General features: G+C 42.3%; 1 protein-coding gene across 1 annotated transcript in view; it reads left to right on the top strand.

The window, feature by feature from the left end:
* LOC137436928 (neurexin-1) overlaps positions 1-16,119 on the top strand; it is a 1,559,617-nt gene that overhangs the window by 980,533 nt on the left and 562,965 nt on the right. The window contains exon 14 of the mRNA XM_068131164.2: positions 3,665-3,838. Within this exon, the coding sequence (XP_067987265.2) occupies positions 3,665-3,838 (174 nt within the window). The remainder of the gene's footprint in view (positions 1-3,664; positions 3,839-16,119) is intronic.

Here is a 16,119-nt window from a genome sequence, read left to right as displayed (position 1 = left end):
AAGCACTTATGTTGTTACTAAAGCATCAGTCACATTTGCCCTATGGCTAGGATACGGCGGCCGTACCCCCCCTAAATTGACAGAAACGTGCGGCGGCCGCAGAGTTTCTGAGGTGGCCCCAGGGTGGCCCTAGGGCATATGGCTATCTTTTACAGGCCGTAGGGGTCGCCGTGGAATTATAGCGCGGAGTTATAACTTTTTTCATTTCTAGGGTGGCCGTAGCAATTCGACAAGCCGTAGCCATGACGACGATATACATATGAAAAAGAACTTTTATATATACCCACTCGTTACCGTCCGTCTGGCCGCACGTTCGCCTGAGGGCCCCCCTGCGGTCGCCTTGCGGGCACCTTGAGGCTACCTTGCGTCTGCCTTGAAAATTATATGGCCGCCGCAGGGACGCCCTAAGGTCACCGTGCGACATCAAATCAAAGACCATACGGCACCCCCACGTTTTCGGTCTCCACAATTTCTAAATACCCCGTGCGGCTACCCGAAAAATAAAAACATATGTGACTGCTACATTGTGTGACCGTGGAAATACTGCGGCCGCCCTATAATTGCGAGTGGCCGTAGATTTTTTAGACCCTACGGCCGCCGAGCCAAATGTGACTGAAGCATTAACAATATTGAAAGATAGTTTCCTCCTCTATCCACATCACTTATCAAAAAAAACAAAAACTTGATTTATTTTCGATGAGTGAATTAAATATTAAATACGACTTGCCCAAGTAAATTTTTTCTTTGCCCGCTATGAAACTTTCATTGTTTTTTAAAAGGTTTCCAGCTGCATGAATCACTGTGATTTAAGAACTAAGCATACCTAAATTATTCATACTGTAATGGAAAGCATTGTAAGATGCCCAAGAGTTTATTCATTATTACATAATGAGAGCTATGAGTTGTGATTGAAAATGTATTCCAGACTGATTTTATGATGCAAACTGGGTTTTGCTTTTTCTCCAAGAACTTCCTTCTCTTGAATGCATGCAATATAAGCTTCCTCGACCCTTCGCAGAACCTCTGTTGTACGTCAAATCACCATTGACACATCGTCGTGAAATACACTACATTTGTGCACTTCTCATTTATTTATTTTTTGCCAATAGGAATAAGTTGTATGGAGCAAGTTCTGTTGACAAATGTTGGTAGTTAAGAAAATAGCATCTCATACTTGCTCAGTAAAAGCCTGGTGTTGGCTTAGCGGTTAGGGTGCCGGCTTGGGATCTTAGGATCCTGGGTTTGAATCCCGGTCGATTGCTGAATTAACGCCAAGGGGGATTGACTCAGCCTGTCGTCCTTCGGAGGTCGGCAATTTGAGTACTAGTTCACTGGTAACTCCCTGTGTGTCGCAAGAGGCGACCAACAGGGTTGGCGGCAGGAAGGGCATCCGGCCGTAAAACATTGCTTCAAAACGGGAACCATGGTGCCCAAAAAAGGCCAACCCCTGGTCTGTGGGGGAAAATGGCCTCTGAAGGTGGTTGGTATACTTGCTCAGTAACTATAGCGGCATCACAGGTATACAGCAGGTCATTGCTGTGTTTTCCAGACATTGTTTTGGTGAACCTATGAAGACATTTCATGATTTCATCGTGGAGCATTTGCTTCACTGTTTGTCCAACAGGAATTACTTGTGCTTTTCTGTCTTGTGTTTGATATGGATGATAATCACCGTTTTGGTACGCACTTCTCTTTGTCTATGCTTTCTTTATTCTTGGAGAATGTGAAAATGAAACCATTTTGCCAAAGGATTGGATGTACAGTGCAAAGCTCCTTTTAACATATTTTCAGCTTGTCGTACATCTTGTCGCCATTTTGTGAAGTATAAAACAAGATTATGCTCTCTTTGCTCACGTCGAGAGATCATGATGAAAGCCGCCGCACACCTTTATCTCGGGGATTTCAGCCTTCATATCTAAATCTTGATTATAAAATCATCCTGTTTGCTGCAATATTAATGATAAAGTTTCTACTCTATCTTTCCGCGTTCATGGTTGTCTCTACATTATTCCTTGCAAGTAACTGGCATAGTAAATTAACCTTGTCAAAAATGGTAGCTTTGGGTCGCATCAACAATGCAGCACAACACGTTCAAAAGGTCCCAGGAATATTTTCATCAACCCCTTTTGTAGTCAAGGGTATAGATTAATTGATCTGTGAGGGAGGAATTAACTTGTCTATCAATATAAGGTTTACAGCCTTTTCCATTGTGTTTGTGGTTTATGTTTTCTCTCCTCTACCTCCAACCTCCACTTCGTCTTTTGTTACATTTCTGATTCATCCCTGGTTTTCCCTTCCTCCTCTTGCTTTGTCTGAGCTTGTATCAAACCTCTTCACATCCTCTGCCCTTCTTAACCCTATTCTCTTTCTCTCATTCTTCCCCATTCCTATTCTCTCTCCAAGTACCCCTCTGTGGTGTCCCTCTCCCCTACACCGTTGGTGTTTCCCCTCATTGCCTCCACCACCAAAGGTTGATGGAGGTTATGTTTTCACCCCTGCATGTTTGTCTGTTTGTGAACAGGATATCTCAAAGAGTTGTGGATTGATTCGGACAAAATTTGGTCGGCAGGTTGGGTGTGTGACAAGGAAGACTTGATTCAATTTTGTTGAAGATTCAAATCCAGATCAGAGAATGTCTTTCAGTGATTCTTCAACATTGAGTGATTAGGCTAAAACTGATATATAGCAAGATATTTCAAAAAGTTGTGGATGACTTATGACAAAACTAGGTGAATGAGTTGATTAGGTGACAAGAACAAGCAGATTCGATTTTGGTTCAGGTCCGAATCCAGATATGGCCTATCAGGGGGTACAAAACGTAAACTGTTCAGACTAGCGGAGGTATTCTCCAAAATTTCATTCTCCAAAAGCAAAGTTTGAAGGGGAATATATTTAGAACTCGTTTTAAACATTTTGAGCCTCATGCTGAAGCTAAATAGTTTTCTCTGTAAATTTGAACTGAATGGATATTTTCAAGTTAAACTGTGTAATACCGCATCTTTGAAGCGTTACAATGAGAAATGTATCCTTTTCGATAGTCCCTCGGTTAAAAGTATGGAAGCACACTTTAATTACCAATCAAATTAATCGTTATAAAATCTTATCAGAAAACTATGCAAAATTTGAAAGAACTCATAATATGAGTAAAGAACTCATGAAAGATCTCGAGTTTTCAAACTTCAAAATATCTTTCTCCAACTTCTGTAATTAAGAACAGAGTGTAAATACTAATATCACCAGGTAAACTCTTATTAACACGCACAACTTTGAACAGTGAGAAACAGAATTCAGTTTTTTATATTTTCCTCTTTCACTTGTAAAAAAGCCTGGTGTTGGCTTAGCGGTTAGGGTGCGGCATGGGATCCCGGTCGATCGCTAAATTAACGCCAATGGGGTTGACTCAGCCCGTCATCCTTCTGAGGTCGGCAAATTGAGTACCAGTTCACTGGTAATTCTCTGTGTGTCGCAAGAGGCGACTAACAAGGTTGGTGGCAGGAAGAGCATCCGGCCATAAAACATTGCTTCAAAAAGGGGACCACGGTGCCCAAAAAAGGCCAACCCCTGCTCTGCGGGCAAAATGGCCGCTAAATGTGGGGGTTTTTTTTACTTGTAAATGTTCCGTCGTCAGTCACGTTCACTCAAAGTCTCACTCTTTCTTTCTCAGGCATGCTCTATGTAGGAGGACTGCCTCGTGAGCTGTTCCGCACACTTCCACGGCTCGTTGCCTCTCGGGATGGCTTCCAAGGCTGCCTGGCTTCTGTTGACCTAAACGGACACCTGCCTGACTTGTTGGATGATGCGCTGCACCGATCGGGCCAAATAGAGCGTGGCTGTGAAGGTAACCCAGCATTCCTCACCTTTTCTCTGCCGAATGGTGGTAAATAAGCAAGGTGTCACACAACGTAACATATAAGTATACACATGTTTGTCATACATGATGGATTGATGATCAAGGTCCATTAAACAACAAAAGTGAAACACAGTAGTTGGTTTTGTACATGTAGTTCACTGCACACATGCTCCTAAAAATAGCAAAAGTTTTACTGGTTTCACTTCAATAGATTCCCTGATTTTTCTGACTACCATGAAATTATGCTCATTATCCCGTAATAGTTCCGTCATAATAGAGTACCTGCTGGTTCCAACTGCATTGGAGGCCTTACGAATTCCAAACATGATGGAGCCCCTGCTGGTTTCCACAATGATTAGGCTTTGCTGATTCCCATATTCAACAGCAGTCTGCTATAATCACATCAACATTATAAAGATGTCAAAGGGGATACAAATCAGGAAGAATCGTAATGGCCGACTTGGCTCCGGGACCCATCGAATCGCCTCCTCTTACAAAGAAAACTGAGTATTTTTTGAAAGTCATATTGCAGGCAGCACACAAAACATTGGGCTTGATGAATCATCAGCAAAGGAGTGCATGCTCCACAATGCCACAAACCTCAAAATCAATATTCACGACCACAATTGAATCAAAATGGAAGTTTTCATCAAATTCGCTTTCACCAATCAGTAAATCCAAGAAAAACATCATATTTGATGGCAATGGAACTACATTAATGATAAATAGCTCCAAGTGGGCTGACGGTCATCTCTTGAGGTTATAGTTCAGCTCTGCTGATTTGGGGGAACCAGCCGTCCCCCCTTTTCCCTGGGAGGCTCCCTGATCCAAAATCGAAAATCCAAGACCAAGGGATCCTGTAGACCATCGAGCAGAAGAGCTGTATCAGGTTTCAGAGCAATTGGTTGGTAAATAATGGACGAGTAGGGATCCAAAGTTTGTAGGTTAACCCCTCCTGGGAGCTCCCATGATACTAAATCAAGAAATCAAAGCCCGCGTGATTGGTGGGCGACTGTCTTGTATTCATGTATCAAGTTTCAGAACAATCAGCCGGGTGATGAAGGAGGAATAGCAAAAATAGCAAAAAGGTAACGGACGGATGGATGGACGGACAGACATCTGGACATCACGGCCCATTTTATAAGTACATCTCTTCGAGAATCGAGATGAGATGACCTAAAAATGAGAATCTTTGGACGGCTATGCAAAGCTTTGAATATGAATAGAGTATGTCGATAAGGTAGGTCAATAAATAAAACAAGTTTCATCAAACAGGATTCCGAAGAGATGTGAGAAATCTAATTTGATTGTTTTTTTGAAGAGCAGTTTGCAAGGTCAGCTGTTTTCTTACGCCGCATAAAAATATGGAATTTGTAAAAGCTTTGATTTGTTAAAGTTGCAAATTATATTAATTTTTATTTTTCCATTTAGCGATAGAAAGACATCCTCTGCACGTTTCCTGCATTTTCACAATCCAAGCCGTCACCACTCTAGTCTTGCTTGTGGATTACCTTGGCAAATCAGACAGCTGTCCAATAATGTTGGCCTCTCTTTTGAAAAAAAGAATAGAAAAAGACTGTCAGATCGTGGAGTGCACGTGCTCAGAACATTAATGCTTCCTCTACCATCGCCCAGTGATGTCATAGTGCCTCCTTGTGGAGATAACATAGAAAGCCACCCTGTACCATTTAACAGCCATTGCCTTGAAGCTGGCGGTGCTCTCCCAGTAAACAACAATGAAGCTTCGATGCATCTGCTTCCTGTGTAGCATTGCCATCCGAATATATTAAGCAGAATGATTTTCCTTTGTTCGATAAATTGGGAGAAAAACTGGTTTGATCTTCGAGCCTGACTGGCAGGATAGCCTAGGCCCTAAAAGTATGCACAACTCAAGCTCAGACAAGCTTATTGGAGGCATAGTGCTTTTTACACCTTTATAGTACAAATAATTATTACCTGCATGTGTAGTCAGTATTAATTTTAAATTACCAGGCCTGTTTCTCATTCTAGTTTTTGGTTTAAAAAAAATATTTTCACCACCTTCACAGAAGGTAAGACCAGAATATTTGAGATAATGAACAGCATACAAAGCAAAGAAATCATGGCTGGCCCTTCACGTTGTCTGAACTGCATTGCAGAGCAATGATTCACCCTCAATGTGTGTGGAAACGAAAGAATATTTAACAAAAAGTTCAAGCTTAGTCGCCAAATCAGAATTTTGTCTCCAAACTCATTGGATGTCAGTTAAGGAGGTGAAAGATGTCCAAGAGGATCATTTAGGGAGTCTTTTATTTTCCTCTTGAGAGAGGAATGCGAGGGAGCAACGGTGTCCTAACAATCATCCAATACCTGGCAGGCCTCTCAGGTTCAATGGGCCAGAACATTAATGGCCAGCATTGCCAAAGGTGCTGACTTTTATGTCCTCCTTTTATGCCTCAGTGTTCACCAATCACCACACTGGCTTGACCCTACCCACGTTAAGTGCTTTACTGTTCATTTTCTCACAACAGCTGATTAATCAATTAATCTCACCCATGGACCAAGGCTGGCAGGATAGTCTCTGAGGTGCTGGGTTCAAATATTGTCCCATCTATAAACTGTTATCCTGGTGTTTCGCAGGTAGTATGATTCATCAATGTCTTAGCCGTCCCTCAAATCGATGTCAAACTGGGCATCCCGTCTGTCAGCATTAGTTGCTGGGTTTTAAAGATCCCACTGTGTGCTTTTCAAAGAGTTGGCGAGCTATCACTGCCACTATGAACAGATTCCAAAATCCTGTTCTAATCAACTGGGGCACTCCCTCAGCGGCACAACTGCCCTCCCAGCAAATTATGAGCCATTCACTGCATCCAAAAAGAAGGCCCATGGCTTGTCGACACTTTGTGAAAACTGGACTTTCAAAATGACGTAATCTGCTACAGAATGCTCTGTGCAAATGCGGAGAACTAGAAACCCCGAGAAACTGCTGTCATCAGGAGATGAGAACGTATATTGTGCATGAGAAACAAGAAAAAGAGCAATCCGAGACAGCAAACCCTCGCCAGGATGTATTTTCATTGGTTTTTAAGGCTTTTGTGTTAAAACAAATATGGCGGCCGAACCACGTGACCGATGACGGCATCATGTTTTTTTCTAAACTAATTTATTCCTACATTATGCTCAAGAAATTCATCTTGATCGGATGAAGTTTTGTACTTGTCCTATTATGACATCATAATGGAGGCACCCATGACATCATCATTAACACATTTTATTCTCCATGGAGAGTTCTTTACAATGAGCCATGTCTCAATTTTTTCTATTGAGCACTTTCGGAGATATAGAGGTGCAAAGTTTTTCGGTTTTTCCAAGATGGCGACCAAACCACGTGACCAATGACGTCAACATTTTTTTTTTCTCCACCAGTTTATGCCGACATGGCGCTCAAGAAATTGCATCTTGATTGTATGAAGTTTTATACTTGTCGAATTATCGAATTATGATGTCATAATAGAGGCCCTGTGCCTAGACTCTAGAGCAGGGGTCGGCAACCTTTTTGACATGAAGTGCCAGTTTGAAATGTTCTTGTTAATTAGTGTGCCATATCAACATTAAGTTTAACATTAAGTTTAATTATGACACCACATCAAAAAAATACTTCCAACAGACATGGAATTTTATTCCATCCATACAGGCTACATGCATAGCAACAACATCCATACAGGCTACATGCATAGCAACAACATCCATACAGGCTACATGCATAGCAACAACATCCATACAGGCTACATGCATAGCAACAACATCCATACAGGCTACATGCATAGCAACAACATCCATACAGGCTACATGCATAGCAACAACATCCATACAGGCTACATGCATAGCAACAACATCCATACAGGCTACATGCATAGCAACAACATCCATACAGGCTACATGCATAGCAACAACATCCATACAGGCTACATGCATAGCAACAACATCCATACAGGCTACATGCATAGCAACAACATTTTAAAGAAACATTTATCTCTCATAATTAGGACATTGTAATGATCATTTTATCATTGTAAAATTTGTCCCCAATGAGGTTACAAATTATATGCACGGACCCCATTTCAAAACACTGCTTTCAGTAACTCATTTACAAAGTATTGCATTGGAAACAAATGTCAAAAAGTGAGAATAAAGTGTATCAAACAGAAATACCAGTACTATACAAGAATGCTGCCATCCTCATGAAAACATCCACATCAGAGTTGGAAAAAAAGAGATGGACAAACAGCTACATATGCAAACCCATGTGTACTACAAATAAACAGATGCCTACCAGTCAGTGTGATCCCTGGCCCTGCTTTCCTTTGCTGAGCTCCATTATCTGGGGGTTGTCGTTAGTCACTTTAAGTTGCAAACATGCTTCGGAGTGGTCGGTTGTCAAACGACTACGGGAGGCCATTTCTTCAATGCGTCGCTCAACACTTCTAGCTGACATGGGAATATCATTCATTCTTGATTTGATTGTCTCTTTGATGGTAAGCCTTCAAACAGAACCTCTGAGCTACAATGAAAAGCCTCCTTAATATATTCGCCATCAGTGAATGGCTTTCCGCGTTTCGCAATGCAATGAGCAATACGATAGCTTGCTTCAGTCGCTTGGTTTTTAGCAGTGGCAAAGATTTTGAGGGTGTTGGCTTGCTTCCCATACCTGGACACGGCACGTTTGATGGATTCTGCCTTGTCTGCCTGATCTTTGAAAGTTTTCTCGTGCTTTGTCTCAAAATGGCGCTTAACACTCAACGTTCGACAAACAACATTTAAAAAAAATAAAGTACACCCAGCACGGTCCTTCTGAAAAACAAAACCCCACTCTTCTGTCCATGAGGGCTGGAATGCTCGAACCTTTACTTCAGCTTTCTTAGCTAGCGGGGTTGCCATCATCTACCGAACCTGAACCGCTTCACTGCACTGTGGGAAATGTGAGCGGGAGGCCGTACCGTCAATCAAACTAAATAAGACAGGCCGCGCAACAGCCAATGGCTGTTCAAGAAGTGATTTGTCATGCAACTGAGAGGGCACTGCTTTCGCCAGTGTGCCAATGATTACGCTGCCGCGTGCCAATGGTGGCACGTGTGCCTAAGGTTGCCGACCCCTGCTCTAGAGAGTTAAAAATTGGGCGCAGTGTATTCCAGGGCAAGACAAATATGTGTGTAAAGTATGGCGATGTTATGTGCAGTGATGTCGATGTAATACTCGCACAAACAGACAGACAGACACAGACAGACAGACAGACAGACAGACAGACACAGACAGACAAACAGACAGACAAACCAACCAACCAACATACTTGCTGGAATTTTTCCAGCAAGTAACAAACCAACCAACCAACCAACATACTTACCGGAATCTTTTCTGGCAAGTAACAAACAAACGGACTCAAATGCAATACCCTCTCCTCTGGTGAGGGTAATAAGGATTATTACCTAAAATGGCTCACAAAGCTTCGGAAAGAGGCCAAAAATACTTGCAAAAGTACCTGAGATACAGAGGTGTGCCTCTGCACAACGAAAGAGTTGGAGAACTTTCTCAGACAGTCGACAGGGCAGAGATCTTACAGCTGAATATATTGCAGACCCCCCAATGATGTTCAAGGCCCAAATAATTGTAGACAGGCACGTGCTACCCACACCCTCGACCATTACAGCCATTGAGTGGATTTTGAACCATGCAGGTCTCTTGCGAACATGGCAGGCTTTTATTATTACTATTTTTTTTATGTTGAAGGATCCAGTCACAGACTATATAGTCCTCATTGAGGCCAGGCCTTAAATAAAAGAACTGCATAAAGCTAAATAAAAGAGAGCGAATGAATGTAAAGGTGAGGCATGAAAATGAGTAAGAAAAGTGTATGATGAAAAGTGTATGATGTTTGTTTGTAAGAAAGAGAGATTGAAGCTAGGCTGGTAGATATAGTTTGAGTGAGACAGAAAGTAAGACCAGCAATCCTGACACGGAGAGTGTAAGATGGTTCCGGGCACCACTTTAACGATCCTAGGTCCGAACGGTAGTACTACCCTGAGTGGTTGCTGTCTACAATCGACTACCTAAAAAACCGGTCCAACCAGATGGGTGTTTTTTAAGAGACACCACTTCCTTACTGGATGGCTGTTAGCTCATGAAGGTAGCTCATCCACCCTTTGCCAGGTATTGTTTTTAGTCCTGCAGGGTGTCACAGTCTCCCTCCCCACTGGCAAGCCAGTGAGGGTAGTCGGTTTAGTCGCTGACGACCCAACCATGCAGCACTGCAGCAGGTAGCACTGGGTTACATGTTACCCAGTGGCAGTCAAGAGACTGACCTCACAAAAATAAGAATATATTATACAGGTGTGTATATATATATATATATATATATATATATATATATATATATATATATATATGTATATATATATATATATCTATGTCAATATAAATACTGTACGTAATTAGCCCATGACGTTTCAAACGGCCATGATGCAGCTTGCAGCTATCGGGTCGGAAGGGCACATTTTGGTTTATTATTACACCCGACCGCAAACTTACCTCCTGGTTGATGAGGTAGTTAAGCAGAGGGTAATGTTCTCGTGTGGCAGACAGACATTATTTCTCACATTTCGTTCAGTTTCGACTGTATGGGACTCAAACTGTAGCTTTGCTGTTTGGTCAAGCGAGGAGGTGCTATTTCATTTAAGCCCACGGGGCTGTATGGTCACGAGTAAACAATTTTGTGTTAGGTAGTCCTGATGAGTTCCAAAAAGAGTGAAACTATGGTTGATGACTCCACCGTCCTTTACTTGTGACCTTAGAACTGGTCTTTAAAATATACTGAGTATACATCATTGAAGCTATCTGTGTCGGAAGTGAAACTGTTCGTAATTAGCTCATGACGTTTCAAACGGCCGTGATGCAGCTATCGGGCTGAAGGGCATATTTTGGTGTGTGTGTGTGTGTGTGTGTGTGTGTGTGTGTGTTGTCGTGTGACTACCCTCTGGTGAACACCGCAGGGTGACACGGATGACCAAATAGCTTTTAACTCGAGGCGTTTAATTCAATGGTGGACCTTCATTACGCGCAAGGGAAGCAAGTGTTGGAGAAGCCGTAAGCGCTTACCTTCACGGATCCCACCGGCAGTCTTCAAACCTGCAATAATTAATTCAACCAACACAGGATTTACAATGTTCAATAAAATGCCGGCTTTATTAACCAAAATACCGGCAACAAATAAAATGCACGATAAACTATATTCCTAATTGGAGTGCTCCCATTCAGCCCCAAATACAGACAAAGGGAAATATAACTGAAAAATAAATATGTGTAGTTTGTGGCACTTAGCTCGAAGCTGTTCCTGAATCTCGACAGGAATCGTTAAAAATCTTCCGAGGCCTTGGCGGGAAAACCGCAGGCTGCACTCCGTGGTTGTGAACTAGGCCTCGCTGCATGCTCTGCTCACTCCTGGCCTCATCGAGAGTGCAGCGAGCAGGCAGCACCCGTCCACTCGTCGTTCCTGCCAGGGAAACCGCAGTTCTCAGTCCGTAGCTCTTCCTCCTCACAATCACTATGAAGATGTCGGAACACGACCTTCATGACGAATCTTCCCTCCTAGTCATCTGGTACACAAGAACAATAGTGACCGTTCGCAATGGGATCCAGACTGAGAAGCCCGAGAAGAGAAATGTCGGCACACGACCGTTCACCACTTCATCAAGAACCCGAAACGCCAAATGTGACTGTTCGCTATGGGATACAGAACGAGAGAAAATGTCCGCAGCTCCAATTGTTTTGTACGCAAGGCTTTGACGTCAACCCACGACGTCTCTGAGTCCGCTCCCATCAGCAAGTCCCATCTTACTAGTACTTGTGCCAATCAAATCCCGATCCAATCACTGCTCTTCGGGGCATGGTTCCTGGCTCTGCCTGTGCCTGTGCGCTCACCAAGTCGATGTTGTTTGCGGTAGTGCTTGATGCCTGGTTTCCGGTTGGTTTTTAATTAGTGTCATTAATTATGGTGTCGATTGCTTAGCTTAGCTATGGTGAGTAGTGCACTAGTGCGGTGTCATAAGGAACACAGGAAAATATTACAAAGGCAATTACATACAGGGGATTAATTTACCCATAATCCCTCGCTAATTAACAAACTCCACCCCTCTCATGGAGACAAAGATACAAGTTCTTCCACGACATACGGTCTACACAAATTTCCTACTTATTATACATCGAGGTTTCTTCTACTTCACGACAGTCGGAGCACACTAATCTATACACTCGACCTGGCTCGAAGATAATCATTGTCTACCCCCTGCAAATGTAACAATATATATATGTATATATATATATGTATATATATATATATGTATATATATATATATATATATATATATATATATATATATATGTATATATATATATATGTATATATATATATATATATATATATATATATATATATATGTATATATATATATACATATACATATATATATATATATATATATATATATATATATATATATATATATATATATATATATGTATATATATATATATACACATACATATGTGTGTGTGTGTTGTTTGGTTGGTTGCTTCTTTTTTTTTGTAAACAAAGCTGAGGCTCGTGTAAGAGCTAACACATAAAAACATAAACAGAAACGCACATAAAACATATAATAAGGGGACCGGGAGACAAGAAATGGAGAGAGAGGGCAGCACAACAACAGTGGAGAACAAGGACATTGGGAGATCTGTGAAAGGGAGAGGGCTGGGGGGGGGGGCGGTGCAAGGTACAAGATAAATGGACACTACTATGACTTGCAGGAAAGAAAATGGGATTTGGAAAAGGTGGATTTCGGGAGTATTAACGGGCGTAGAAAATATCAAGGCTTTGGATGGGGGAAGATAAGAGATGGTGGTGAACAGCTGTTTTAAAGACCTGGAGGGAGGAGTGGGATTGAAGAGAGTGTGGGAGTTTGTTCCAGAGGCAGGAAAAAGAGGAATGAAAGAGTGAAGGTGAGTGGAGAGTCTTGATTTTGGAAGTTTCACCAGAAGAGGGTTTCTGGCAGATCTTGGGCATCCTGAAGGAATATTTGGGGGGACAGAGCATAGACTAGGAGGGGGAGCTAGGCCAGAGAGGAGTCGGTAGAAGACAGAAAGACCACCAACCTGCTTGCGGTGAGTGACTGAAAGGCATTCAGAATCAGCTACATCACGGGAGATACCATTGATTCTCAATGCTTTGATTTCTACAGTGTGAAGCTGAGCTAGGTGTGAGGCAGGAGCACCACTGCCCATAGGGGAGAGCAGTATTCTATTGAGCTGCGGATGAAAGCTTTGCATGTTGTGAGAAGCTCATTAGTGGCAAGGAAGGACTTCGCACGACCGAGGATGCCCAGTCAGATGCTTTGAAGAACAGCTTTGAAATGTGGCTTTCCCAGGAAGGATCATGGCAGATAGTGAGACCCAAAAGCTTGAGTGACAGAACTTCTTCGAGAGGATTGTTGAGAAAGTAGCTGGGAGAGTTTTCCATACAGTATTTTCGGAGAGACAAAGTGAGAGTGTGAGATTTGTCAGGATTGAAAGACAAGACATGTTCCACTTATTTGACCAGTTTGTGATATTGTCCAGGTCTGCAGAGAGTGAAGAGGCTGCTGCTGCCGATCTGAGGGTTGAGATATGGATCGGCAGAGGGTGGAGTCATCAGCAAAGAGATCGATAGGATTTTCCAGAGAGTTGGAGAGATCATTAATGAAGTGCAAAAAAAGCACAAATTATTTTGGTTCCACAATATATAATATACTAGCTTTTTGCATCCATTCCTAAAAGTAGAATTGTGTGTGCATCTTATCCACTGCTGCCACTTGCTGGTCTTAAAAGGAAATGGTAGGAAGTCAACACCTCTCATTCAAGGATATTTCTTCTGTTTCTTATATTTTCACGAGTCTGATTTGCATCCAGGAGCACAACAGTGATTGATGGTGCCGGTGGTTCGTGTGTAGTCTGTGGCTGCTGATTACATCATTTTCTGGGGGCACGGCTGCCGCTGATGCAATGCCCCTCTATAACCAGTCATCTGGTACTCATTTTTCCAACCTTGGAAGGATGACAGGCTGAGTCTACCCTCTTGGTGTTAATTCAACACCATTTCAGGGACTCAAACTCAGGATTGGCATATCTGAAGTCAACACCAGGCTAAAAATGTGGGTAACCAAATTGAAATTTTCAATCTTTTGTTTAAATGCTGAAGATCTCGTTGAAAAGACTATTTGACTAACAGATTTCACCCAAAGTGAGTCGCTGAAAATGCACACACAGCACATGCGTGAAAGGTCACATGTCAGTTTGAAACTTCCGTAATTGTTAAAGGTTGTGCCATTTTAAAATCGCTTGGATTGTCGAAAAGAAGTGTTTTTTTATGTAGCATGAGCTGATTAGAAGAATTACATTTGCTATTGAAATGTTAACATATTCTTGATAATTATATAAGGCATTGTATCTTGCTAAGAAATCAGAAATGGATGTTGGAGAAATTAAGTGTAACTAGGGCATGCCCGTACTATATATATATCTAAAATTATATCCCCCCCCCCCCTCTATTTACATGAAATGGTTTGGTCCATTCGCAAAGCCAAAGCGAACGGCTTGCGAGTACGGTCGCAATCCCCCCCCTCTATTTACATGAAATGGTTTGGTCCATTCGCAAAGCCAAAGCGAACGGCTTGCGAGTACGGTGACAATCCCCCCCCTCTATTTACATGAAATGGTTTGGTCCAAAGCGAACGGCTTGCGAGTACGGTGACAATCCCCCCCCCCCCCCCCTCTATTTACATGAAATGGTTTGGTCCAAAGCGAACGGCTTGCGGAGTTTGGTAAAGAAATCGCCATAGCTCGGTAACTACTTCTCCGATTAATATGAAATCTTGAAAAGGCACATCCTCAGGTCCCCAGCAATATACCTGGCAAGTTTCAAGTATATCGGACCCGTGGTTGTCGAGAAACAGCGGTCACAGACACACAGACACACACACATACACACACACACACATACACACACACATACACACACACACACATACACACACACATACACACAGAGATTACTGGAATTATAGATAGATAACGATGCGAACATAAAATACTGCACATCCAGCAGTTCCATTCGGAGAGCTAAATTGTTTTTTTTTTTCTCGAAATGCCTTTAAAGCTTAATTACACCTAGTAAAATGTAATGCCTTAATGGTTTTGTTTTTGCAATAAATGGCCGTCTCCACATTTGCAACAAAAATATGGAAAGGAGGTGGAAGTTAAAAACCCAGAGGGCAAAATAACGTCATGAATGGGGGAAAAGGGATGGGATGTGGGAGTGATCATTCGTTGTTCAATATAAAAAACGTTGAATTTGATTTTCTAGTCGCAGTAAAACATTCAAACGATGAGCTACATGCATACATCAGTACAGGTGTGGTGTCGTGATGGTGTCATTGGGCTTTCTTCTACTTCACGACAGTCGGAGCACACTAATCTATACACTCGACCTGGCTCTAAGATAATCATGGTCTACCCCATACAAACGTAACAATATATATATTGGGCTGTCGATACTGCATGTGGTGAGTTCAAATTTGATTAAAAGGCAAGTGTTAAAAATTTGGTTGCTGATCTTTGGAATGCTGAACCAGTCATAGAAGGAAATGCATTCCCGATATTCATTGGCTGATGAAGCCCAGCCTTCTCGCAAATGACGTTTGGGAAGTAATGTTCCTTCTGGACACTGTCTGTCTACACACCTTCTGGACATTGCACAAATTTGAGTCTATGTGAAATTGCCGCCTAAAAATGGAAGTGTTAACCAATATCCCCCTAACAATATTAATTTATTATTTTTAAAAGGAGTTTACCAAACAGAAGAAGCAAAACTCTCAACATTATTTGCATCTCCTGCGATGAGGAAGCACATTGCCCGTTGCTTTTACATCACAGACATCTCAGTGGCCTCAATGGTTTCACGACCTCTGCTCTGTGCAGCCCACTCTGCTCTCTCAGACCTCTGACCCTCCCCGTGTTCTTCAGGTTACCTCTTCATGGTTAAACTACAAAAATCCAGGCTTTCCACCAACTTACACTCCTTTAGTTATATTTTCTCTTATCTGTGGAACTGCCTTCCTGAGACTGTTCAATTGCAATCTTTCCAGGATTTCACCTGAGTAGTGCAACATCATCTCACATTACCAGCTCCCGCCCCCCCCCCCCCCCACCCC

Source organism: Myxine glutinosa, chromosome 11, assembly GCF_964187855.1.
Source record: "Myxine glutinosa chromosome 11, kmMyxGlut1.1, whole genome shotgun sequence".
NCBI lineage: Eukaryota > Metazoa > Chordata > Myxini > Myxiniformes > Myxinidae > Myxine > Myxine glutinosa.
Note: the sequence above shows the minus strand (reverse complement) of the source record. Positions and strands in the feature narration are given on the sequence as shown.